General features: G+C 45.9%; 1 protein-coding gene across 3 annotated transcripts in view; it reads left to right on the top strand.

The window, feature by feature from the left end:
- ttll4 (tubulin tyrosine ligase-like family, member 4) overlaps nucleotides 1-26398 on the top strand; it is a 100908-nt gene that overhangs the window by 35604 nt on the left and 38906 nt on the right. For 2 of the 3 annotated variants that reach the window (XM_078403276.1, XM_078403277.1), the window contains exons 2-10: nucleotides 2588-4098; nucleotides 5816-5883; nucleotides 10971-11076; nucleotides 13537-13664; nucleotides 14545-14655; nucleotides 16416-16492; nucleotides 17988-18182; nucleotides 21251-21333; nucleotides 25678-25806. In XM_078403276.1, the coding sequence (XP_078259402.1) occupies nucleotides 2678-4098; nucleotides 5816-5883; nucleotides 10971-11076; nucleotides 13537-13664; nucleotides 14545-14655; nucleotides 16416-16492; nucleotides 17988-18182; nucleotides 21251-21333; nucleotides 25678-25806 (2318 nt within the window). In that variant the 5' untranslated portion in view covers nucleotides 2588-2677. The remainder of the gene's footprint in view (nucleotides 1-2587; nucleotides 4099-5815; nucleotides 5884-10970; nucleotides 11077-13536; nucleotides 13665-14544; nucleotides 14656-16415; nucleotides 16493-17987; nucleotides 18183-21250; nucleotides 21334-25677; nucleotides 25807-26398) is intronic. The other variant, XM_078403279.1, reaches the window with a different exon arrangement.

The following is a 26398-nucleotide window of genomic DNA, read 5'->3' as shown; positions in this document are numbered from 1 at the left end:
TCTGACCGTTCTGTCATGGGCCTCCTCCAGTGCCATAGTTTGGCCCACCGGAAATTGGAGGAACAGCACCTCATATTTCGCCTGGGCACCTTGCAGCCCAGCGGTATGAACATTGACTTCTCCAACTTTAGATAGTTCCTCTGTCCCTCCCTTCCCCTCCCCCTTCCCAGATCTCCCACTCTTCCTGTCTCCACCTATATCCTTCCTTTGTCCTGCCCCCCTGACATCAGTCTGAAGAAGGGTCTCGACCCAAAACGTCACCCATTCCTTCTCTCCTGAGATGCTGCCTGACCTGCTGAGTTACTCCAGCATTTTGTGAATAAATACCTTTGATTTGTACCAGCATCTGCAGTTATTTTCTTATGCTTCTGTGGTGCCTATTGATCTGTGACATTCAGCCACTTGGACAGCAACTGTGGACCAAGGAAAAACTGAGTTAATATTGATACACACATTAATACACACAAAGAAGATGTCTTACCTGAAAGTGTTGAATTCAATACTTAGTTGCACCTAGGCAGAAGATGAAATGCCCTTGAACTTGCATTGGTTTTTCTTGGAACAGTGTTGGAGTCATAAGATGGGTCAGAACAGGGAGTAACCTCGAGAAAGAAAGTGGTAGATGATTGGAGGTTCGGAGTCAGCATGTGGACTAAACAGAAGGATTTGGCAAATATCTAATCCCTCTATACAATTGTCCCTTGTCTATTGTCTATAATGAGAATCCTTTACTTTGAATGATGGCCCTGACATCACCCATCATCAATTGCCTTGCTGAACACGGTGGCGTAGCGGTAGAGCTACTGCCTTGTAGCGCCAGATACCCGGGTTCGACCCTGACTGCGGGTGCTTGTCTGTAGGGAGCTTGTACGTTCTCTGTGTGACCGCATGGGTTTTCTCCGGATGCTCCGGTTTCCTCCCACACCAACGACAATAGACAATAGGTGCAGGAGTAGGCCATTCGGCCCTCCGAGCCAGCACCACCATTCAATGTGATCGTGACTGATCATTCTCAATCAGTACCCCGTTCCTGCCTTCTCCCCATACTCTGCTATCCTTAAGAGCTCTATCTAGCTCTCTCTTGAATGCATACAAGTTTGTAGGTTAAATGGCTTGGTAAAAATGTAAAATTTTGACCCCAGTGTGTGTAGGGTTGAGTTAGTGTGCGGGGATCGCTGGTTGGTGCAGTCTTGGTGGGCCAAAGAGCCTGTTTCTGTACTGTATCTCTAAACTAAACTAACTAAACCTTACTTTGAACAGTTCTGGGATTTAATTGATTTCTATTTCTGGCTGGTCGAGGGATAGGAAAATGGGAGTTCCAGGTGATTTACTCATTAAAGAGAACGCGATGTGAGCTGTTAACATGGTTCAAATCTAGTTAGTTTAGTTTAGAAACAGCATGGAAACAAGCCCATCGAGTCTGAACCGACCATCGATGAGCCGTTCGTACTAGTTGCATGTTCACTCCCAACATTCCAGAGACAATTTACAGAAGCCAATTAACCTCCAAATCCGCATGCCTTTGGGATGTGTGAGGAAACCAGAGAAAACCCACGCAGTCACAGGGAGAATGTGCAAACTCCACACAGACAGCATCCGAGGTCAGGATCGAGCCACGGTATTCTCTCTCCTACATGCGATCCTTGTACTAGTTTGCCTCATTGAATATCATACACTGACTTATGTGCTCCATGCATTTAGTGTTTTTGGGTAGAAAGTGCATTTGTGTCTAAATATACTGCTTATCCATCATCCACCATATAGGAGCAAAGAGGTCCTTCTGCTGTTGTACAGGGCCCTAGTGAGACCGCACCTGGAGTACTGTGTGCAGTTTTGGTCTCCAAATTTGAGGAAGGATATTCTTGCTATTGAGGGCGTGCAGCGTAGGTTTACTAGGTTAATTCCCGGAATGGCGGGACTGTCATATGTCGAAAGACTGGAGCGACTAGGCTTGTATACACTGGAATTTAGAAGGATGAGAGGAGATCTTATCGAAACGTATAAGATTATTAAGGGGTTGGACACGTTAGAGGCAGGAAACATGTTCCCAATGTTGGGGGAGTCCAGAACCAGGGGCCACAGTTTAAGAATAAGGGGTAGGCCATTTAGAACTGAGATGAGGAAAAACCTTTTCAGTCAGAGAGTTGTGAATCTGTGGAATTCTCTGCCTCAGAAGGCAGTGGAGGCCATTTCTCTGAATGCATTCAAGAGAGAGCTAGATAGAGCTCTTAAGGATAGCGGAGTCAGGGGGTATGGGGAGAAGGCAGGAACGGGGTACTGATTGAGAATGATCAGCCATGATCATATTGAATGGTGGTGCTGGCTCGAAGGACCGAATGGCCTCCTCCTGCACCTATTGTCTATTGTCTATAATGTGCAAACTCCACACAGACAGCATCCGAGGTCAGGATCGAGCCACGGTATTCTCTCTCCTACATGCAATCCGTGTACTAGTTTGCCTCATTAAATATCATACACTGAGTTATTGTGCTTCATGCATTAAGTGTTTTCAGGTAGAAAGTGCATTTGTGTCTTAATATACTGCTTATCCATCATTCGGCGCTAATGTTTCCCTTTTGTTTTTCAGGTTCAGTGAAGGGACTTGTTTTCTCCCGTTGTCTTCCAGTTGCACAGCCTCCATTGCATTTGCTTATGTGGTGAAAAAAAATGGCATTTCATGGCCTCGCCCAAGAGTGAGGAGTGTTCCACAGACACCTGTTCCAAAACCTACTGCAAGAGTCCGTTGAGCTTCAACACAAAATCCTTCAATATCGTTCAAACACAGGAGAGCAGGCCATCTTATTCCATTGCCCAGCATCCACTATGGGAATGGGATGGCTACAATGTGATTGTCCCTGTCAGGAAACCAAATACTTGCTCCGGCACAACTCCCTATGTTGCTTCTCAGCCCTATCCCTCCATGGCAGGAGGTAAGAGCAGGGTCATAATGCCTGGTTCCCTCAACAGTTTCCATTCTAACATATTGGTCAGCCGTTTTGAGCCCTCCTCGATCCACGATCGAACTAGTCACGGCTACAGATCCTACCAGAGACTCGAGTCTCTCGGCTCGCGGCTGAGCGGGCTGGGAAATAGAACAAATTCAATTTCGTACGTTAATGGATATGTCCATTCGCTCCCTTCCCGGGCCATCTCTTGCGACAGTCTGATGAAACCCAACGGTTCCATTTCTCTGATTTCCCAGCACGATAATTCCCACAGTGCGGTCTACAACATGGCGCCCGCAGTCAAAAACAACCTGAGTCACGCGGGGAAATCGACGCCGCTGTATCGCAAGCCGGTGCTAAACACGAACGCATTCATGAGGCCCACCAGTGCCAAAGTACCTTTGCACCAGAAATGGGACAAGTGCTCCAAAACCCCTCCGATGTGCGGCACCAATGAGCTTGGAGACATGGATAACTGGGCGAAACCCAATGGTGGCATCCCCAAGGGACCACCTGGAAGCCCCGTTCACGGTAACACCGAGGTTAAAGCCTCCCATCAGAGCGAACAGCCCTGCGTTAACTTGAAGAGTGCGATCAAGCTAACCAAGTGCATTCCCGGTGACCCAGAAATCAAGTTTAACGAAGCCGTGAAAAGGCTATCAGAAGACCGCCTTCCCAAGAATAGCGTGCACGAGCGATGTGTGACTTTTTCAAAAGAAACTGAAGCCTTGTCTTCCCATGGTATTCAACTTCAAAACGGACTGTACAACGGTACTGGAGGAACATTTAAAAGAACTATGCCAAATCTCACAGCCTTTAAGTCTGAGTATGTGTACGCCAATTGTAATTTGGAACCTCTGGTTAAAGAAAGCAGTCCGAGTAAAGAGAATGCCGTGGCTAGTGGCAATAAAACGCCGCTCGGTGTTTTGTCCACCAATGTACATATCCAGAATCACAGCCCCATCAGTCTTCCAGGGCCCACTGGCTGGCAACAAGTACCCGACCAAACGAAGAAGCGGTTCTCTCTCTCGGCCCCGAAGATGAACATTAGCTCCCTCACGTTACAGATAGCTGCCATGCAACTCAGGCCTGCGAGTAAAGCCGTGAAAGAGACAGAAAGATCCAAGAACGGGGCCAGTTCTCAAGGCTCAGAGTAAGTATTTAAGTCACTTAAACTGTTTCCCTATTTGTGCCTATTTGCCAGTGTGCTGTCAGAGAAAGTCATTGCTGCAAACATTTGCCACGTGTACTGGTTTTACACTTTGAAGTGGTGGTCCTGTGATCACAATCTCGACTGTGATTACAACACATGGCAGCTGCACTGCACCAGAGACCGGGGTTTGATCCTGGTGACGGGTGCTGTCTGTACGGAGTTTGTACGTTCTCCCCGTGACCTGCGTGGGTTTTATCCGGGCGCTCCGGTTTCCTCCCGCACTCCAAAGATGTGCAGGTTTGTCGGTTAATTGGCTTCCATAAGAATTGTAAATCCGTGTAGGATAATGCTAGTGTGCGGGGATCGCTGGGCGGCGTGGACTATGTGGGCCGAACGGCCTGTTTCCGCGCTGTATCTCTAAACTAATCTAAACTGTGGTGCAAAGTTACCATTCCTACTCACAGTTCAAACATATCCGTCAACAAACTGTGTGTGCATCTGCGATCAGCCTTAACTTTGATGCCTTAACTTACCCTTCCCAGCAAACAATTCGCCTGCCAAGAATCAAGCTGATTTTTGCGTAGCTGGCAATAATGGAACAATTTTTGCCCACAAGTCACTTTCTCAATGAAAGAGGTGGAAAAATGTTCTGGGGCATGTTCAATCTGTTTGATATATTTTAAAAGTCAGAACAATGTTCATCCTGTCCATCGTAGAAGTGTAGAAAACACACGGGTCCAGATTCAGGGACAGTTTCCTCCCAGCTGTTATCAGGCAACTGAACGGTCCTACCAACAACTAGAGAGTGGTCCTGTGCTACTATCTACCTCATTGCGACCCTCTGATTATCTATGATTGGCCTTTATCTTGCACTAAATGTTAAACATTATTCCCTTTATCTTGTATCTGTACACTGCGGGTGGCTCGATTGTAATCATGTATTTTCTTTCCACTGACTGGATTTCACGCAACATGACAAGAAACAAAACTCAAACTCAAGTCTAATTAAAACGTGTCGCCGGATGAAGATAATGTTCTTATTGCAACGTATATTAGTGCTTGAAGCATGTGTTTTTTCTAAAATAGCAAGCCAAACTATTTGAGAAAAAGTGAACAGTGTGCTTGACTGCTCTCTACAAATATTAGCATGAGTATATTTTCTCACTGGGTAACTTTGGGCGGCACGGTGGCGCAGTGGTAGAGTTGCTGTCTTACAGCGTCAGAGATCCAAGTTCAATCCTGACTACAGGTGCTGTCCATACGGAGTTTGTACGTTCTGCCTGTGACCACGTGGGGTTTTTTCCAGTTGCTCCGGTTTCCTCCCACACTCCATAAATGTACAGGTTTGCAGGTTAATTGGCTTCAGAAAATTGTAAATTGTCCCCCAGTGTGTAAGACAGTGCTCGGCTATAGGGTGAACGCTAGTTAGCCTGGACTCGGTGGGCCGAAAGGCCTGTTTCCACGCTTCCTCTAAAGCAGCGTTTCTCAACCTTTTTACCCTTGCGGAACCCTTGAAATAATTTTCATGTCTCAGGGAACCCCTGCATAAAAATTCTAAGATATCAAAAATCATTTCTCTCCCTTGTGGTTGTTGCTGCCAGCCACAGAGTTTCCCTCGTGTTTTTCAAGAGTATTGTGCGGAAGAAAGAAAAGGTTGGGGATAACTAATAGTGTAATGTTCCGGTGCAAACCAGCTAAATTGTTTTCTGTTCCTTAGCAGTGTGGACCTTGAAGGGGAGGAGTTTGCCGATGGCCTGGAAGAAGCCAGCAGCCAGGACTATGATGGTAAATCTGGTTCTTCATGTTCTTTAATAACGTTCCTATGTTTTGGCTCTGCTCTACAAACTTCAGCTTTGCATGAATTGTTTCTGTAGCTGTTGTAATAAATTGCTTAACTTTGTTCCAAATTCCTTAAGCAACTTTTGGCTTATCAGGCACCACCCTGCCTGAGGTAATTGGTGGCCAGCCCTGATTAGTCCCTAGTCTTTTCTCCCCTCCAGCTCTTCACCCCCCCCTCCCCCCCACCTTCTGTTACAAGAAGAGACCCGCCCCGAAACATCTGCCTGACCCGCCCAGTAACTCCAGCACTCTGTCTATCTTTGAGAGGTCACGTTACAGTTGTATAAGATATTGGTGAGGCCGCATTTGGAGCATTGTGTTCCGATTTGGTCACCATGTTATCGGATAAATGTTGCCAAGCTGGCAAGGGCGCAGCGAAGATTTGCGAGGATGTTGCCAGGACTCGAGGGCCCGAGCTATAGGGGGAGGTTGAGCAGGCAAGGACTTTCCTCCTTGGTGTGCAGGAGGATGAAGGGTGTCAGGATCCAGGACGTCAGGGCATCCTCAAGGGTGAAGGTGAGCAGCCGGAAGTGGTAGTAATGCATGTCGGCACAAATGAAGCTGGGAAGACGAGGAAAGAGATTCTGCAGCGTGATTTTAGAGAGCTCGGAAGAAGGCTGAAAAGCAGGACCTCCAGGGTGGTTATCTCTGGTTTGCTTCCAGTTCTTCGTGCTGGAGAGGACAGGAGCAGGGAGATAGGGGATCTGAATGTGTGGCTGAGGAGCTGGTGCAGGGAGCAGGGATTTAGATTCTTAGACCACTGGGATCTGTTTTGGGGTAAAGGTGAATTGTACAAAAGGGATGGGGTGCACCTTAACATGTGGGGGACCAGCATTCTGGCAGGAGGGGGAGGGGGGGGAGAGGGGAGACAAATTGGAAATACAAGGATGGAGTTAAAGGAAAAGAGTATAGGAAAAGTTAAGAAAGACACCAGAATTAATGGGTCAGAAAACTCACAAAGGGAGAGGAGAGTATGGCTAAGTGAAATAGGAATCGGTGTGAAAGGTGAGGTGAGTTATGGATTAAAAGTATTATATATGAATGCGCAAAGTATAAGAAGTATAGTGGATGAGCTCGAGGCTCAGTCAGAGATTGGTAGATATGACATTGTGGGGATTACAGAGACGTGGCTGCAGGAGGATCAGGGCTGGGAACTGAACATTCAGGGTTATACGTCCTATAGAAAGGGCAGGCAGGTGGGCAGAGGAGGTGGGATGGCTCTGTTGGTGAGGGATGAAATTCAGTCCCTTGCGAGGGGTGACATAGGGACTGACGAGGGAGAGTCACTGTGGATAGAATTGAGGAATTGTAAAGGTAAGAAGACACTGATGGTAGTTATCTACAGGCCCCCAAACAGTAGCCTGGATATAGGGTCTATTCTGGTTATGGGAGATTTCAATATGCAGGTAGACTGGGACAATTGGGTTGGTTCTGGACCCCAAGAAAGGGAGTTTGTAGAGTGCCTCCGAGATGGTTTCTTGGAGAAGCTTGTACTGGAGCCTGCAAGAGAGAAGGCAATTCTGGATTTAGTGTTGTCTAATGAACCAGATTTAATAAGGGAACTCAAAGTAAAGGAACAGCTAGGAGGTAGTGATCAATAAGCAATAGACAATAGGTGCAAGAGTAGGCCATTCGGCCCTTCGAGCCAGCACCGCCATTCAATGTGATCATGGCTGATCATTCTCAATCAGTACCCCATCCCTGCCTTCTCCCCACACCCCCTGACTCCGCTATCCTTAAGAGCTCTCTCTTGAATGCATTCAGAGAATTGGCCTCCACTGCTTTCTGAGGCAGAGAATTCCACATAATATGATAAATTTTAATCTGCAATTTGAGAGGGAGAAGGTTAAATCAGAAGTGTCAGTGTTGCAGTTGAACAAAGGGGACTATGAAGGCAGGAGAGAGGAGCTGGCCAGGGTCGACTGGAAAAGGATCCTAGCAGGAATGACGGTGGAACGGCAATGGCAGGAATTTCTGGGCATAATCCAGAAGATGCAGGATTATTTCATTCCAAAGAGGAAGAAAGATTCTAAGGGGAGTAAGAGGCAACCGTGGCTGACAAGGGAAGTTGAGTATGGAATAAAACTAAAAGAAAAGGTGTATAACATAGCAAAGAGTAGCGGGAAGCCAGAGGATTGGGAAACTAAAAGGACAACAGAAGGTAACAAAAAGGGCAATACGGCCTGAAAGGATGAAGTACGAGGGTAAGCTGGCCAAGAATATAAAGAAGGATAGTAAAAGCTTCTTTAGGTATGTTGAGAAAAAGATTTGTAAAGACAAATGTGGGTCCCTTGAAGGCAGAAACAGGTGGAATTATTATGGGGAACAAGGAAATGGCAGAAGAATTGAACAGGTACTTTGGATCTGTCTTCACTAAGGAAGACACAAACAATCTCCCAGATGTACTAGAGGACAGAGGAACTGAAAGAAATTTGCATTAGGCGAGAAATAATATTGGGTAGACTGATGAGACTGAAAGCTGATAAATCCCCAGGGCCTGATGGTCTGCATCCCAGGGTACTCAAGGAGGTGGCTCTAGAAATTGTGGACGCATTGGTGATCATTTTCTAATGTTCTATAGATTCAGGATCAGTTCCTGTGGATTGAAGGGTAGCTAATGTTATCCCACTTTTCAAGAAAGGAACGAGAGAGAAAACGGTGAATTATAGACCAGTTAGCCTGACATCGGTGGTGGGGAAGATGCTGGAGTCAATTATTAAAGAGTAATAACGACACATTTGGATAGCAGTAAAAGGATTGGTCCAAGTCAGCATGGATTTATGAAGGGGAAATCCTGCTTGACTAATCTTCTGTAATTTTTTGAGGATGTGACAAGTAAAATGGATGAAGGGGAGCCAGTGGAGATAGTGTATCTGGACTTCCAGAAAGCCTTTGATAAGGTCCCACACAGGAGATTAGTGGGCAAAATTAGAGCAATGTTCCTAATGTTGGGGGAGTCCAGAACCAGGGGCCACAGTCTTAAGAATAAAGGGGAGGCCATTTAAACCTGAGATGAGAAAAAATGTTTTCACCCAGAAAGTTGTGAATTTGTGGAATTCTCTGCCACAGAAGGCAGTAGAGGCCAATTCACTGGATGAATTTAAAAGAGAGCTAGATAGAGCTCTAGGGGCTAGCGGAATCAAGGGGTATGGGGAGAATGCAGGCTGATTGTGGATGATCAGTCATGATCACAATGAATGGCCATGCTGGCTCGAAGGTCCAAATGGCCGCCTCCTGCATCTATTTTCTATGTTTCTGTCTTGTAGAGGTATACAAGATCATGAGAGGAATAGATAAATGGAGAGGTAAATGCAGAGTTTTTTTACCCAGAGTAGATTTAGATTTAGAGATATAGCGTGGAAACAGGCCCTTCGGCCCACCAAGTCCGCGCCACCCCGCACACTAACACTATCCTACACACACTAGGAACAATTTTTATATTTACCCAGTCAATTAACCTACATACCTGTACGTCTTTGGAGTGGGAGGAAACCGAAGATCTCGGAGAAAACCCACGCAGGTCACGGGGAGAACGTACAAACTCCGTACAGACGGCGCCCGTAGTCACGATCGAACCTGAGTCTCAGGCGCTGCATTCGCTGTAAGGCAGCAACTCTACCGCTGCGCCACCGTGCCGCGGTAATAGGAGAAAATCTCAGGGGTTGATCAGTTAACTATTGCACAGAGCTGACAGATTTGATTAGGCTTGCAGCTACGCCATAATAACGTCTGAAGAAGGGTCTCGACCCGAAACGCCGCCCATTCCTTCTCTCCAGAGATGCTGCCTGTACCGCTGAGTTGCTCCAGCGTTTTGTGTCTACCTTCGATTTAAACCAGCATCCACAGTTCTTTCTTACACTCTTTAACTCACCATAGATGGTGGAGGATTTCCGCAGGTGCAGCCACGTCCCCCCGACACCGGTGAACAGCCAGGGAATGTACATCGGGAGAGTGGACTCTCTTATAAGTACCTGGGTGTTTACCTTAACAATAAACTTGACTGGACCGAAAATATCAATGCACTGTACAAAAAGGGCCAGAGCAGACTGTATCTGCTGAGGAGACTCGGGTCCTTTGGAGTGCAGGGGGCACTCCTAAGGACCTTCTACAACACTGGTGGCATCAGCCATTTTCTATGGAGTGGTCTGCTGGAGCAGCAGCATCTCAGCAGCGGAGGGGAAGAGACTCGACAAGCTGGTCAGGAAGGCCAGCTCTGTCCTGGGTTGCCATCTCGACTCAGTGCAGGCGGTGGGAGAGAGGAGGATGATGGCAAAGCTAACATCGCTGCTGGACAACGACTCCCACCCCATGCAGGACACTGTCACTGCACTGAGTAGCTCCTTCAGTGACAGACTCCTTCACCCCAAGTGCGTGAAGGAGAGATATAGGAGGTCCTTCCTTCCCGCTGCTGTGAGACTGCACAACCAGCACTGCTCCCAGCAGACCAGTTAACAGTAACAGTAACAAAAAACACAGTAAAAGATGACAATAATCCTTATCTTAATTTTTATTTATAATGAATGTCTCTTACTATCCACTTTGCTGCTGTAACACTGCAAATTTCCCCGGTGTGGGACAAATAAAGGAATATATTATTATTATATTATCCATCTCTCCTACCTTGACCTGCAGTTCTTTCCTACACATGCTATAATAATTCTGTAATCGTTTATTTGCTATGTTTACAAAACTGGACCTAAATGTGGTATGGACACATCCTAAAATTCGGATACAAAGTACTGGATTAACTCAGTGGGTCAGGCCTCCTCTCTGGAAGACCCTTCTGCCAGCCTGCAACGTCACCCATCCAATGACCTGCTGAGTTACTCCAGCACTTTTTTGCAAACCAGCACCTGCAGTTCCTTGTTTCTTCAACTTAAAATTAGTTTTGCTGACAGATAACATATAAAGTTGCACAACACTCCTCAGCCCTGTCCCTTTCAAAGATATAATCAAGGGGCTGCTTTCAATACCATGTTTTTTTTAAATGACATTTAAGTAGCTGTGTCTAAATGCCAGGTGTTCCCTTACAGAGGAGTCGGAGTGTTCCACCCTTACGGATTCCTCTTCGACCATGTCAATGGAAGGTTCGACCAAGCTGAATTTTAATGATGCAATGCCCGAGTCTCCTGATGCCAAGTAGGTTTTCTGAAAAAGCATTTTTTTTTAATTGATCTCTTAGTACTTGTTTCCTTAATCTGCCGTCTGGATAACAATTTACCGTCTTTCTTTTCACCCGCTCCACATTTTATGTTTTTCAATGTAACAACTTATGTTTCGGGCGCAGCGGCAGAGTTGCTGCCTTACAGCTCCGGACCTAAATGTGGCACGGACACATCTTAAAATTAGGATTCAAAGCACTGGGTTAACTCTGTGGGTCAGGCATCCTCTCTGGAAGACCCTTCTTCCCAGCCTGCAACGTCACCCATCCATATAAGATTATTAAGGGGTTGGACACGCTAGAGGCAGGAAGCATGTTCCCAATGTTGGGGGAGTCCAGAACCAGGGGCCACAGTTTAAGAATAAGGGGTAGGCCATTTAGAACGGAGATGAGGAAAAGCTTTTTCAGTCAAAGAGAGTTGTAAATCTGTGGAATTCTCTGCCTCAGAAGGCAGTGGTGGCCAATTCTCTGAATGCATTCAAGAGAGAGCTAGATATAGCTCTTTAGGATAGCGGAGTCAGGGGGTACGGGGAGAAGGCAGGAACGGGGTACTGATTGAGAATGATCAGCCATGATCACATTGAATGGCGGTGCTGGCTCGAAGGGCCGAATGGCCTACTCCTGCACCTATTGTCTATTGAGACCCAGGTTCAATCCTGACTCCGGGTACTGTCTGTACGGAGTTTGTATGTTCTCCCCGTGACTGCGTGTGTTTTCTCCAGGTCCTCCGGTTCGTCCCATGTTCTAAAGACGTGCGGGTTTGTTCGGTAATTGGCTTCTGTAAATTGTCCCTAGTGTGTAGGCTGTGAAACTGGGATAATAGAACTAGTGTTCGGGGTGACTCAGTGGGCGGAAGGAGCAGTTTCCACGCTGTATCTCTAAAATACACAAAATGTAGTTGTACAGATATCATTCATAATTAATATAACAAATGTGGACCCTTTAGTGCATGAAGTTTTTAAAAACATGGGCCCTATTATCTTAATGTTTAAACAGATCCGAAACATCACCGAACCATGTTGTCCAGAGATGTTGCTTGAATCATTGAGTTACTCCAGCACTTTGTTGCTTTTTTTCAATCTTAATGTTTGGTGGTCCATTCCTAACTTGGGTAGTGGTGAGCTGCCACCGGCAGTGGTGGGAGTGGTGAGCTGCCACCGTGAGATACTTTACTTGTTGTGATGAAGCTGAAGGAATGATAGTGCATCAGACTCCCCTGGTTAGCAAGCATTCACTTGCCAAATCTCCACTACAACAAAAGAGTTTGATTTCATTTATTGCTACAGCAAAGGAGAGGAATTTTAGGGGTGTCTTCCAAACCAACATAAATCCATGGAAAATCAATAACAATGATCTCTCTTTGAAAGGATTAATGGATGGAGTTACTTAAAGTTACTTCCATCTTCCAACTATTGGCTTTTAACCTACCGAATAGTGAAAGGCATAGATAGAGTGGATGTGGAGAGGATGTTTCCACTAGTGGCAGAGTCTAAGACTCGAGAGCACAGCCTCAGAATAAAAGGGTGTACCTTTAGAAAGGAGTTTCTTTAGTTGGAGAGTGGTGAATCTGTAGAATTCATTGCCACACACGGCTGCGGAGGCAAAATAAGTCATTGGGTATTTTTAGAGGGGAGTTTGACAAGTTCTTGATTAGTAAGGGTGTCAAAGGTTATGGGGAAAAGACAGGGGGATAGGGTTGAGAGGGAAAGATAGACCAGCCAAGATTGATTGGTAGAGTAGCCTCTATACTGGGCGGCACGGACTTGGAGGGCCGAATAGGCCTGTTTCCGGCTGTATATATATGATATGATATGATATGAGCCCAGTGGCCTAATTCTGCTCTTCTGGCTTATGAACATATTTCAGCTTATCAAAGCTAGCTGGTTTGCTTTTGGTTTATTGCAACCTCACTGGGAGGGAATCAATTAGCTTCTGACTTTTTTTGTAATTCCATTGACATAAAACGGGATCACCCACAAAATGTAATGGATTACTTTACCACCCGCTATGGAAACCTTTGCTTAACAAAGGAATTAAGTCTGTAAAATAACCCTTTTAACCACGGGAGGCCGATATTTTCCAATCGCTCAGTTTCTGAAGACTACGATCAAACTGAAGAAGGGTCCCGACCCGAGACATCACCTTTCCATGTTCTCCGGAGATGAGTTACTCCAGCACTTTTTATTTTTCATACGATTCCAGCATCTACAGTTCCTTGCGTCATATTTTCCAAAGTGGAATAATATTTTGCTTGAGCCAAAATGTTCTGTTACAGTTGGAAAAGTGTTCCTTAAAATTCCAATCGCTAGTATTGTGAGCGGATCGCTAGCATTTCATAAGGCGATAACAATTTTTGTTTTTGTTTTGATAGTATTCACATTACAATAAATTCATTGCAGTTGCCTAATATCAATCTATTTGTTCTCTCTTTTCTCCAGGAATGTTTTTGATGTCGGGTATGCACAAACACATGAGTGTAAACATCAAGTTGTTAAACCAGCATTAATTAAAAGCCTATTCCATGAAATGCCTTTGATGGTTTATTTTGGGACTCCAAACGAGAAAAGTAAGGAATTAAGTATTTATTGCCATTAGATACTATTTACCATTGCTGTGTTATTTACCGAGAAAAATATGATTTCCAAATATCCATTGTTTTACTCACACTCTCACACTCTCCCTCACACACTCTCTCCTCACACTCTCCCTCCTCACACTCTCACACTCTCTCTCCCTCACACTCTCTCCTCACACACACTCTCTCCTCACACACTCTCTCCTCACACACACTCTCACACACGCACACAAACACGCGCACACACACACACACACACACACACACACACACACCTTTGCAACTTGATGTTTTTTAAATGGCTGAGTTTTCCTCACAAAGAACATGGAACAGCAAGGCACAGGAAGGACTGGACAAGCTAGATGCAGGAAAAATGTTCCCAATGTTGGGGTAGTCCAGAACCAGAGGCCACAGTCTTAGGAATAAAGGGGAGGCCATTTAAAACAGTGGTGAGAAGAAACTTTTTCACCCAGAGAGTTGTGGAATTTGTGGAATTCCCTGCCACAGAAGGCAGTGGAGGGCAATTCACTGGATGACATTAAAAGAGAGTTAGATAGAGCTCTAGGAGCTAGTGGAATCAAAGGATATGGGGAGAAGGCAGGCACGGGTTACTGATTGTGGATGATCAGCCATGATCACAATGAATGGCGGCACTGGCTCGAAGGGCCAAATGGCCTCCCCCTGCACCTATTTTCTATGTTTCTATGGGCCCTTCAGCCCACGATGTCGATGCTGAACATGGTGCCATGTTTCCTCATTGCTCGCAGTCTTAAATTCAAAACGTACAGAGTTGTTGTAGCATTGCAATCTGGTCTGAATGATATAATGTGACTTTTGCTTGGCTGAATTACTTTTGTCATCACTCCGACAGTTGAACAATTGCCATGGGAGCAAAGGAAGCAGATGAAATGGAGAATGTCAAACGTAACACCGATCGTTGTGAAAAATGCGGTGGGCAGATCCCATTTCAAAATCACTAAAAGTAAGTCATTAATCATATTTATTTTCATCTACGGCGCGTGAACAGGCCCTTCGGCCCACCAGGTCCGCACCGACCAGCGATCCCCGCACACAAACTATCCTACACACATTAGGGACAATTTTACATTTGTACCAAGCCAATTAAACTACAAACCTGGTATTTATTCACAAAATGCTGGAGTAACTCAGCAGGTCAGGCAGCATCTCAGGAGAGAAGGAATGAGTGACATTTCGGGTCGAGACCCTTCTTCAGTCTGAAGAAGGGTCTCGACCCGAAACGTCACCCATTCCTTCTCTCCCGAGATGCTGCCTGACCTGCTGAGTTACTCCAGCATTTTGTGAATAAATACCTTCGATTTGTACCAGCATCTGCAGTTATTTTCTTAAACTACAAACCTGTACGTCTTTGGAGGTGGGGCCGAAGATCTTGAAGAAAACCCACGCGTGTCACGGAGAGAACGTACAAACTGCGTACAGACAGCACCCGCGGTCGGGATCGAACCCGTGTCTGTGGCGTTGAAAGCGCTGTAAATTTCCTGGCTGTGAAGGGATTTGAAGCTGTCTCAACATCTTCAGGCCAATCTCTTGATTGCTCGTTGAGAAGCCTAACCACTGTGCTGTTGCACCTCTGTCAGTCGTATCTAGCTGTGTCCTCTCACTGATGTGTGCAGTGCCTCAAATCAGGCGGGCGTGTGTGGGTATCCAGTAGTAAATCTGTTAGGTTGTTTTATGGCGTTCCACTGCAAACAGACGGATGGCCTGTTGCACAGATGCGCCGTGGAAAGCATTTTATCCGGATGCATCACAGCATCGGTCAGGAGCAACCCCATCCAAGACCGCAATAAACTGCAGAGAATTGCGGACGCAGCCCAGACCATCACACTAACCAACCACCCTTTCATTGACTCTATTTACACCTCATACCTTTCTCGGCAAGCCCACCAGCATAATCAAGGACGAGTCGCACCCCGGCCACTCCCTCTTCTTCCCTCTCCCATCGGGCAAAAGGTACAGAAGTGTGAAAACACACACCTCCAAATTCAGGAGGCACCTCATATTTTGCTTGGGTTGTTTACACCTCAGTGGTATGAACATTGACTTCTCTTACTTCAGATAGTCCCTGCTTTCCCCTCTCTATCCCCTCCCCCTTCCCAGTTCTCCCACTGGTCTTCCTGTCTCCGTCTCCATCCTATCTTTGTCCCGCCCCCTCCCCTGACATTAGTCTGAAGAAGGGTCTCGACCCGAAACATCACCCATTCCTTCTCTCCCGAGATGCTGCCTGACCCGCTGAGTTACTCGAGCATTTTGTGTCTACCTTCGATTTAAACCAGCATCTGCAGTTTTTTTCCCCCCAAATTCAGGGACAGTTTCTTCCCACCCGTTCTCAGGCAACTGAACCATCCGACCGACAATTAGAGAGCAGCGCTGAACTATTATCTAACTCATTGGACACCCTCGGACTATTTTGAATCGAACTTTAATGGCTTTATCTTGCACTAAATGTTATTTGCGTTATTCCCTTTATCATGTATCTGCACACTGGACGGCTCGATTGTAATCATGTGTGGTCTTTCCGCTGACTGGTTAACAGGCAACAAAAGCTTTTCACTGTATCTCGGTACACGTGACAATGAACTAAACTCAAAGATATTTAAAAGATGATTGCCAGTGCTTGCATCTGGTGGGGAAACTGAACAGGGTGGGGTGGGAAACTTCCCTGTCCAAGTTGAATGTTAGTGTGTGTGTGTGTGCGCTTTTCAGGATCGTACGATTGGCTAGGTTGCTGGGGGCACCACATGAAGTCGCCGCTGTTTAAGACCCTCCGGGAATATCAGAAGGTAAATGGTTGCAGTTTTACAATCAGCCGGTCGTAGAAACATAGAAAAATAGGTGCAGGGGTAGGCCATTCGGCCCTTCGAGCCAGCACCGCCATTCAATATGATCATGGCTGATCATCCAGAATCAGCACCCCGTTCCTGCTTTCTCCCCATGTCCCTTGATTCCATTCGCCCTCAGAGCTATATCCAGCTGTAGAGGATCAGAGCCCTTCCCCAATCCTCTGTATCCAAACCTGACCTCGCGTAATCCTCACTCCCTGTTCTCCACCATTGGAGTCTTCCGCCATCTCAGTTAAGACTTGTAGTTTTGTTTAGCTTAGAGATTCAGCGCGAAAACAGGCCCTTTGGCCCAGCGAGTCCGCACCGACCGGCGATTACCGTACACTAACACTATCCCACACACAAGTGTCCTCGGGACACTTTACATTCTTAACAAGCGAATTGACCGACACACCTGGACATCTTTGGAGTGTGGGAGGAAACCGAAGATCTCGGAGAAAACCCACGCAGGTCACAGGGTGAAAGGCCATCAATAGGAAGATAGAACGTTCTAGAGCAGCACGGTGGCGCAGCAGTAGAGCTGCTGCCTTACCGCGCCAGAGACCCGGGTTCGATGGCCTTTCACTATTGAAGTAAAAGCAGAAATGCTGAAAATATTCAGCAGGCCACAGAGAATCTGTGGGAAGCGGCTTGATCTGCTGAGGGTTTTCAGCGTTTTGTGTTTCTACTGGAGCTTTCCAACATTTCAATATTTATTTTTTTATCTTTTACGACCCTCGTCGTAATTTGCGACTTTTTTGTCCAAATTTTTAGTTGCTTATAATTTTTGTTGTCATTGTTAGACCCTGACCCTAACCCTAATGCGAAATTGCCACTGCCTTAAAAATACCAATGTCTTAGCCTCCACAGATGAAACCATAAGTTATAGGAGCAGAATTAGGCCATTCAGCCCATCACTTATAGACAATAGACAATAGGTGCAGGAGTAGGCCATTCGGCCCTTCGAGCCAGCACCGCCATTCAATGTGATCATGGCTGATCATTCTCAATCAGTACCCTGTTCCTGCCCTCTCCCCGTACCCCCTGACTCCGCTTTCCTTAAGAGCTCTATCTAGCTCTCTTGAATGCATTCAGAGAATTGGCCTCCACTGCCTTCTGAGGCAGTGAATTCCACAGATTTACAACTCTCTGACGGAAAAAGTTTTTCCTCATCTCTGTTCTAAATGGCCTACCCCTTATTCTTAAACTGTGGCCCCTGGTTCTGGACTGATCCTCTGGGCTGATCCTCTAGTATTATTGAACGTTTTCCTGTTTTGTGTTCCTTTTTTTGCAAATTCTTGCTTTGATAGGTCAATGGGTAGCAATTTAAGTTCTTTATTAATCAGCATTGACATTCATTTGAAATTATATTCTTGCATTTGATGTCGGTCTATGCAAAGCTTCCCAAATATCTAGATGGGCTTTGGAAAAGTCAAACCCTTGCATTTCCTTGCAGCTGAATCACTTTCCAGGATCATTTCAAATTGGGCGCAAGGACCGCCTGTGGCGAAACTTGTTGAAAATGCAGGTACGATTTGGGAAAAGAGAGTTCAGCTTTTTTCCACAATCCTTCATCCTCCCTCATGACATCAAGCTGTTGAAGAATGCCTGGGCAGATGGCTCTACCAAGCAGAAATGGATTATCAAACCAGTAAGTTGCCTCCAGTTTATTTTCAACGGAACCTCATTGACGCCAATTTATACGAGATCTGTAATGCCAAACCTTAAAGAATGGTGGTAGCAGATTCAAGACCAGCTTTTAAAAAAAACGTTACCATTATTATTTGTTTGGTTATATCACTTTTACTTCCTGCACTCCAGATCAGCCTACCATGCCAAACCTTGTCAAAGTCTAAAGATAGTCACGAAATGCTGAAATAACCCACGGGTGGTCAGGCAGTATCTCTGGAGAAAAGGAATGGGTGACGTTTCTGGTCGAGACCCTTCTTCAGACTGAGAGTCAGGGAAGAGGGAGATACCCCAGCGGTATGAATATTGACTTCTCTCACTTAGAGAGTTACTCCAGCATTTTGTGTCTACAATGTAAAGCAGCATCTGCAGTGTCGGGTCAATAGACAATAGGTGCAGGAGGAGGCCGTTCGGCCCTTCGAGCCAGCACCGCCATTCAATGTGATCATGGCTGATCATTCGGAACCCTTATTCCAAAGGTGGCGGGGGGGGGGGAGGAAACGGGGGACTAGAGGCGAGAAAAGGCCAGAACAAATCAGGGCAGGCCACAGATGATCTCAGAGAGAGAGAGAGAGAGAGAGAGAGAGAGAGAGAGAGATGCTGCCTGTCCCGCTGAGTTATAGACAATAGGTGCAGGAGTAGGCCATTTGGCCCTTCGAGCCAGCATCGCCATTCAATGTGATCATGGCTGATCATTCACAATCAATACCCCGTTCCTGCCTTCTCCCCATACCTCCTGATTCCGCTATCATTAAGAGCTCTATCTAACTCTCTCTTGAATGCATTCAGAGAATTGGCCTCCACTACCTTCTGAGGCAGAGAATTCCACAGATTCACAACTCTCTGACTGAAAAAGTGACTCCAGCTTTTTGTAGCTGGGACATGTTGGTCAATGTGGGCAAGTCTGGCCCCAGGATGTATGATTCTATATGTCCCAAATATGGAATAATGGAGTTCTTACTTGTAAAGATATGTAAACACAGTACTCTGTAAAGCCTATTTTGAGGAAGCGACCTTTGTAGATCTCTACCTTGGTGGGAGGTCAATACTCGTGATGGACTGGGCAGCGTTCACCACTTTTTGCAATATTCTTTGTTCCCGGACATTCGAGTTGCCGAACCTATTCCTACATGTAGCCGGAGTAGGGAAAAAAACTGCAGATGCTGGTTTTAAAAGGGTCTCGACCCGAAACGCCACCCATTCCTTCCCTCCCAAGATGCTGCCTGACCCGCTGAGTTACTCCAGCATTTTGTGCCTACCTGTGGCTAACGGCTCGCCTATATATGTGATGCTCGTTCACTGTTCACTTCCTCCGTGTGACTTGCATGCAAGCAGCAAGAGAGATCACACTGACCTTGTAATCCCCAGCCTGTGGCGTTGTGCAGCTGTTGTTCTTGGATGCTGCCATGGCTGTGTTTTGTGGCCAAGATGTTCACGAATATATGAGAGTGACTCGTGCCATTAATCAATGAGGAATGAAAACGTTGCTGTTGGTAATTTGGAACTGCTGGTCTTACTATTAGAAAGTGAAAGGCAATGGATAGAGTTCTTGTGGAGAGGATGTCACGGGGGCACAGCGGTAGATTGCCGCCTTACAGCGAATGCAGCGCCGGAGACCCGGGTTCGGTCCCGACCACGGGTGCTGTCTGCACGGAGTTTGTACGTTCTCCCCGTGATCTGCGTGGGTTTTCTTCGAGATCTCCGGTTTCCTCCCACACTCCAAAGAAGAACAGGTTTGCAGGTTAATTGGCTCGGCAAATGTATAAATTGTCCCTGGTGTGTGTAGGATAGTGTTAACGTGCAGGGATCGCTGGTCGGTGCGGACCTGGTGGGCCGAAGGGCCTGTTTCCGCGCTGTATCTCTAAACTAAACACTCGTGGAGAGTCCAGGACAAGAGGCCATAGTTTCAGAATAAAAGGACGTCATTTTAGAGAAGAGGTGAGGAAGAACTTCTTTAGTGGGTGGTGAATCTGTGGAATTCATTGCCGCAGATGGCTATGGAGGCCAAGTCAATGCATATATTTAAGTCAAGTCAAGTCAATTTTATTTGTACAGCACATTTAAAAACAACCCACGTTGACCAAAGTGCTGTACATCAGTTCAGGTACTAAGAACGAACATACAATGGCACACAAACATAACAGCACATACATAAACAGTTCACAGCGCCCCCTCAGAGGGCCTCAAACGCTAGGGAGTAGAAATAGGTTTTGAGCCTGGACTCAAAGGAGTCGATGGAGGGGGCAGTTCTGATGGGGAGACGGATGCTGTTCCACAGTCTAGCAGCTGCATCCGCAAAAGCGCGGTCACCCCTGAGCTTAAGCCTAGACCGCGGGACCTGGAGACAGAGTGGTGGGTTAGAAGATTTTTGATATAGGGGGGGCAAGCCCGTTTAGGGCTTTGTATGCGAATAGGAGGAGCTTGAAGTTGATTCTGTACCGTACTGGGAGCCAGTGGAGAGAGGCCAGAATCGGGGTGATGTGGTCCCTTTTACGGGTACCCGTCAGGAGTCTCGCTGCGGTGTTTTGGACCAATTGCAGGCTGGACAGGGATGATTGGCTGATCCCAGTGTATAGGGAGTTGCAGTAGTCTTGGCGGGAGGAAATGAATGCATGGATGATTTTTTTTAATGTCGTCAAATTGGAGGAATGGTTTGATTTTAGCTATGGTACGAAGCTGGAAGAAGCTGGCTTTTTACCACAGTGTTGACTTGCTTGTCAAACTTTAATGCAGAGTCAAATATCACGCCAAGGTTTTTGACATGCGGTTTGACTAGGGAGGAGAGGCTTCCAAGCCTGCCTGTTATCGTTTTGATGATTGACAGGTTTGTGATTAGTGCAGGTGTTAGGAGTTATGGGGAGAAGGCAGGAGAGGGGGGTTGAGAGGGAGAGATAGATTACCCATGATTGAATGGCGGAGTAGACCTGATGGGCCGAATGGCCGAATTCTGCTCCCATAACCTATGATCATGAGTGAATCAACTCTCTGTTGACATCCTGATGGCTTTTCTGTTGCCTTTTCCTTAAACAGCCCGCATCTGCAAGAGGAATTGGGATCCAAGTTATTCACAAATGGAACCAGATTCCCAAGAAGCGACCTCTGCTGGTTCAGAAGTAAGAATTTATCTGCCTTTATCTACATTTACACTTATGTGTGTGTACAAATTGATTTTTTTTCTGGACAGTTTTAATTTCCACCTGTTCTAACAAAATTCCACCGCCCATTGGGCATTTCTCACCCCTTCCCTTTAAGCAATCCGGAGCAACAGTGGCCTTCTGACACCCTGATCCAATCTTCCGTCCCCACAAAGTGAGGCCAAACGCAAATTGGAGGAACAGCACCTCATATTTCATTTGGGCAACTTGTAACCCTGCAGAATGAACGTTGATTTCTCTAATTAAAATGCCCTTTCATCCCTTCCCTCTTCCCATTAGGGATCGTGTACAATCTTCCCAGGTGAAGCAGTGATTCACTAGCTTCTTCCCAATGTAGTAGGCTACATTTGTCATTCCTAATGTGGTCTACAGATTAGAGAAACCAAATGCCGATAGTGCAACCGCCCTGAGCTTCCTCCGACCTGCCTCTTTAACTCGCCAAGGTAGACTCAAAATGCTGGAGTAACTCAGCAGGACAGGCAGCATCTCTGGAGAGAAGGAATGGGTAACGTTGCGGGTCGAGACACTTCTTCACATCCGAAACGTCACCCATTCCTTCTCTCCAGAGATGCTGCCTGACCCGCTGAGTTACTCCAGCATTTTGTGTCTACCTTCGATTTAAACCGGCATCTGCAGTTCTTTCCTACGCTCTTTAACTCCATCTCTCCTACTTTGACCCATCTGTCTGCAATCTTCTGCCCTGTTATACAATGAGGTCCAACGCAAAGCTGAGGAACAACTGAACATCACATCTTCTGTCTGGGCATATTGCAGCTTTGGGACTCAATATTGAATTGCTCACCTTTAACTAATTTTGCCTCTGCATGTGTGCTGGCACCAGTAATTTCTGCTTTAAACTGTCCATCCGTAATGTTAATAGAAAATAGGTGCAGGAGGAGGCCATTCGGCCCTTCGAGCCAGCACCACCATTCATTGTGATAGACAATAGGTGCAGGAGTAGGCCATTCGGCCCTTCGAGCCAGCAACGCCATTCAATGTGGTCATGGCTGATCATTCTCAATCTGTAACCCGTTCCTACCTTCTCCCCATACCCCCTGACTCCGCTATCCTTAAGAGCTCCATCTAGCTATCTCTTGAATGCATTCAGAGAATTGGCCTCCACTGCTTTCTGAAGCAGAGAATTCCACAGATTCACAACTCTGACTGAAAAAGTTTTTCCTCATCTCCATTCTAAATGGCCTACCCCTTATTCTTAAACTGTGGCCCCATGTTGTGGACTCCCCCAACATTGGGAACATGTTTCCTGCCTCTAACGTGTCCAACCCCTTAATGATCTTATACGTTTCGATAAGATCCCCTCTCATTCTTCTAAATTCCAGTGTATACAAGCCTAGTCGCTCCAGTCTTTCAACATATGACTGTCCCCCCATTCCGGGAATTAACCTAGTAAACCTATGCTGCACGCCCTCAATAGCAAGAATATCCTTCCTCAAATTTTGAGACCAAAACTGCACACAGTACTCCAGGAGCGGTCTCACTAGGGCCCTGTACAACTGCAGAAGGACCTCTTTGCTCCTATACTCAACTCCTCTTGTAATGAAGGCCAACATTCCATTGGCTTTCATCACTGCCTGCTGTACCTGCATGCTTCCTTTCAGTGACTGAGGCACTGGGACACCCAGATCTCGTTGTACGTCCCCTTTTCCTAACTTGACACAATTCAGATAATACTCTGCCTTCCTCCACAATCAGCAACCCGTGCCTGCCTTCTCCCCATGTCCCTTGATTCCACTGGCCCCTAGACCTCTACCAATTCGCATCCAGTGAATTGGCCTCCACTTCCACCTGTTGACTCAGGTTTCTCTCTCCCCATTGGAACGTAGAGCAGTACAGCACATGAACAGGCCCTGTGACCCACAATATCCGTGCTGAACATCATACCAAGATAAACTAATCACCTCTGCCCGTAGACGGTCCATGTTCCTCCATTCCCTGCATATCCATGTGCCGATCTAAATGCCACTATTGTATCTGCCTACACCACCACTCCTGTCTGTGTGTTCCAGGCACCGACTGCTCTCGGTCTAAAACAAAAACCTGCCCGCACAATTTTGCTCTCTCACTGTAAAGCTGTGCCTTCTAGTCTTTGACATTTCCACCCTGGGTAACAGGTTCTGACTGTCTACACTATCTATGCCTCTCATAGTGTTATACACTTCTTTCAAGTCTCCCCTCAGCCTCCAAAGCCCCAGAGAAAACAACCCAAGTTTGTCTGATCTCTCCTTCTCGTTACAGTGCCCTCCATAATGTTTGGGACAAAGACCCACCATTTATTTATTTGCCTCTGCACTCCACAATTTGAGATTTGAAATAGAAAAAGATCACATGTGGTTAATGTGCACATTGTCAGATTTTAATAAAGGCCATTTTTATACATTTTGGTTTCACCGTGTAGAAATTACAATGGTGTTTATCCATCGTCCCCCCATTTCAGGTCACCATAATGTTTGGGACACAGCAATGTCATGTAAATGAAAGTAGTCATGTTTAGTATTTTGTTGCATATCCTTTGCATGCAATGACTGCTTGAAGTCTGTGATTCATGGACATCACCAGTTGCTGGGTGTCTTCTCTGGTGATGCTCTGCCAGGCCTGTATTGCAGCCATCTTTAGCTTATGCTTGTTTTGGGGGCTAGTCCCCTTCAGTTTTCTCTTCAGCATATAAAAGGCATGCTCAGTTTGGTTCAGATCGGGTGATTGACTTGGCCACTCAAGAATTTACCATTTTTTCGTTTTGAAAAACTCCTTTGTATTTTTGGGGATCGTTGTCTTGCTGTGGAATGAACCGCCGGCCAATGAGTTTTGAGGCATTTGTTTGAACGTGAGCAGATAGGATGTGTCTATACACTTCAGAATTTATTATGCTACTACCATCAGCAGTTGTATCATCAATGGAGATAAGTGAGCCAGTACCTTCAGCAGCCATACATGCCCAGGCCATAACACCCCCACCACCGTGTTTCACAGATGAGGTGGTATGCTTTGGATCTTGGGCAGTTCCTTCTCTCCTCCATACTTTGCTCTTGCCATCACTCCGATATAAGTTAATCTTCGTCTCATCTGTCCACAAGACCTTTTTGCAGAACTGCGGTTGCTCTTTTAAGTACTTCTTGGCAAACTGTCACCTGGCCATCCTATTTTTGCGGTTAACCTGTGGTTTGCATCTTGCAGTGTAGCCTCTGTATTTCTGTTCATGAAGTCTTCTGCGGACAGTGTTCATTGACAAATCCACACCGGACTCCTGAAGAGTGTTTCTGATCTGTCGGACAGGTGTTTGGAGATTTTTCTTTATTACAGAGAGAATTCTTCTGTCATCAGCTGTGGAGATCTTCCTTGGTCTGCCAGTCCCTTTGCAATTAGTAAGCTCACCAGTGCTCTCTTTTATCTTAATGATGTTCCAAACAGTTGATTTTGGTAAGCCTACGGTTTGGCTGATGTCTGTAACAGTTTTATTCTTCTTTCTCAGTCTCATAATGGCTTCTTTGATTTTCATTGGCACAACTTTGGTCCTCATGTTGATAAACAGCAATAAAAGTTTCCAAAGGTGATGGAAAGGCTGGAGGAAAGACTAGGTGCTGAGAGCTCTCTTAAACCTGCATTAAGGAGGCAATTAAACACACCTGAGCAATTACAAGCGCCTGTGAAGCCATGTGTCCCAAACATTATGGTGCCCTGAAATGGGGGGACTATGTATAAACACTGCTGTAATTTCTACATGGTGAAACCAAGATGTATAAAAATGGCCTTTGAACAAAATCTGACAATGTGCACTTTAACAATGTGTGATTTTTTTTTTCTATTACAAATCTCAAATTGTGGAGTACAGAGATAAATAAATAAATGATGGGTCTTTGTCCCAAACATTTTGGAGGGCACTGTAATTCCTTCTAACCCAGGCTCCTGGATTTTAGCCTAACCTGCTTAACATGTCCCATCCCCCTGCTATTCGCCACTGCAGCTAATAGTGGCTACTATCAGTTGTCGCAGAAGATAAATTGTAATCATCCTTTTAACTATTCTGTTTGATTTCATTACCCTATAATAGGATTCCCTATATCCTATACATTGCTTCCTCCATCTTCTCTGCAACTTAAACTAATTTTACTTTTCCCCAGTTCTGGCAAAAGATTTTGGACCTGAAATGTTAACGGTTAATTGTCCAGAGATGCTGCCTGACCTGTTGAGTGTTTCCAATGTTTTCTGTTTATATTGAGAGCTGCACACAAATTTAGCTTTGAAACATTTTCAAATATTGCAATGTCTTTCTTTTCCTTGCCCTAGATACTTGCACAGACCCTACCTCATTGGCAACAGTAAATTTGATTTAAGAATTTACGTCTATGTAACCTCATACGATCCTCTACGGATATACATGTTTACAGATGGCCTGGTCCGTTTTGCAAGCTGCAAGTAAGTTTATAAAGAAAATGGAGCGGAATTGTTTAATTTGTGTCTCGGAGCATTGTATGTTTTATGCATAGAAACATAGAAAATAGGCGCAGGAAGGAGGAGGCCATTTGGCCCTTCGAGCCAACACCGCCATTCATTGTGATCATGGCTGATCATCCACAGTCAGTAACCCGTGCCTGCCTTCTCCCCATATCCCTTGATTCCGCTAGCCCCTAGAGCTCTATCTAACTCTATTTTAAATTCATTCAGTGAATTGGCCTCCACTGCCCTCTGTGGCAGAGAATTCCACAAATTCACAACTCTCTGAGTGGAAAAGTTTCTTCTCACCTCAGTTTTAAATGGCCTCCCCTTTATTCTTAGACTGTGTGGCCCCTGGTTCTCCAGTGATTTTTCATAAATGTTACTTATTCACAAAATGCTGGAGTAATTCAGCAGGTCAGGCAGCGTCTCAGGAGAGAAGGAATGGGTGACGTTTCGGGTCAAGACCCTTCTTCAGACTCGACCCGAAACGTCACCCATTCCTTCTCTCCTGAGATGCTGCCTGACCTGCTGAGTTACTCCAGCATTTTGTGAATAAATACCATCGATTTGT

This window comes from Rhinoraja longicauda, chromosome 8 (assembly GCF_053455715.1).
Source record: "Rhinoraja longicauda isolate Sanriku21f chromosome 8, sRhiLon1.1, whole genome shotgun sequence".
Taxonomy (NCBI): Eukaryota; Metazoa; Chordata; class Chondrichthyes; order Rajiformes; family Arhynchobatidae; genus Rhinoraja; species Rhinoraja longicauda.
This window is presented reverse-complemented; position numbering and strand designations above follow the sequence as displayed.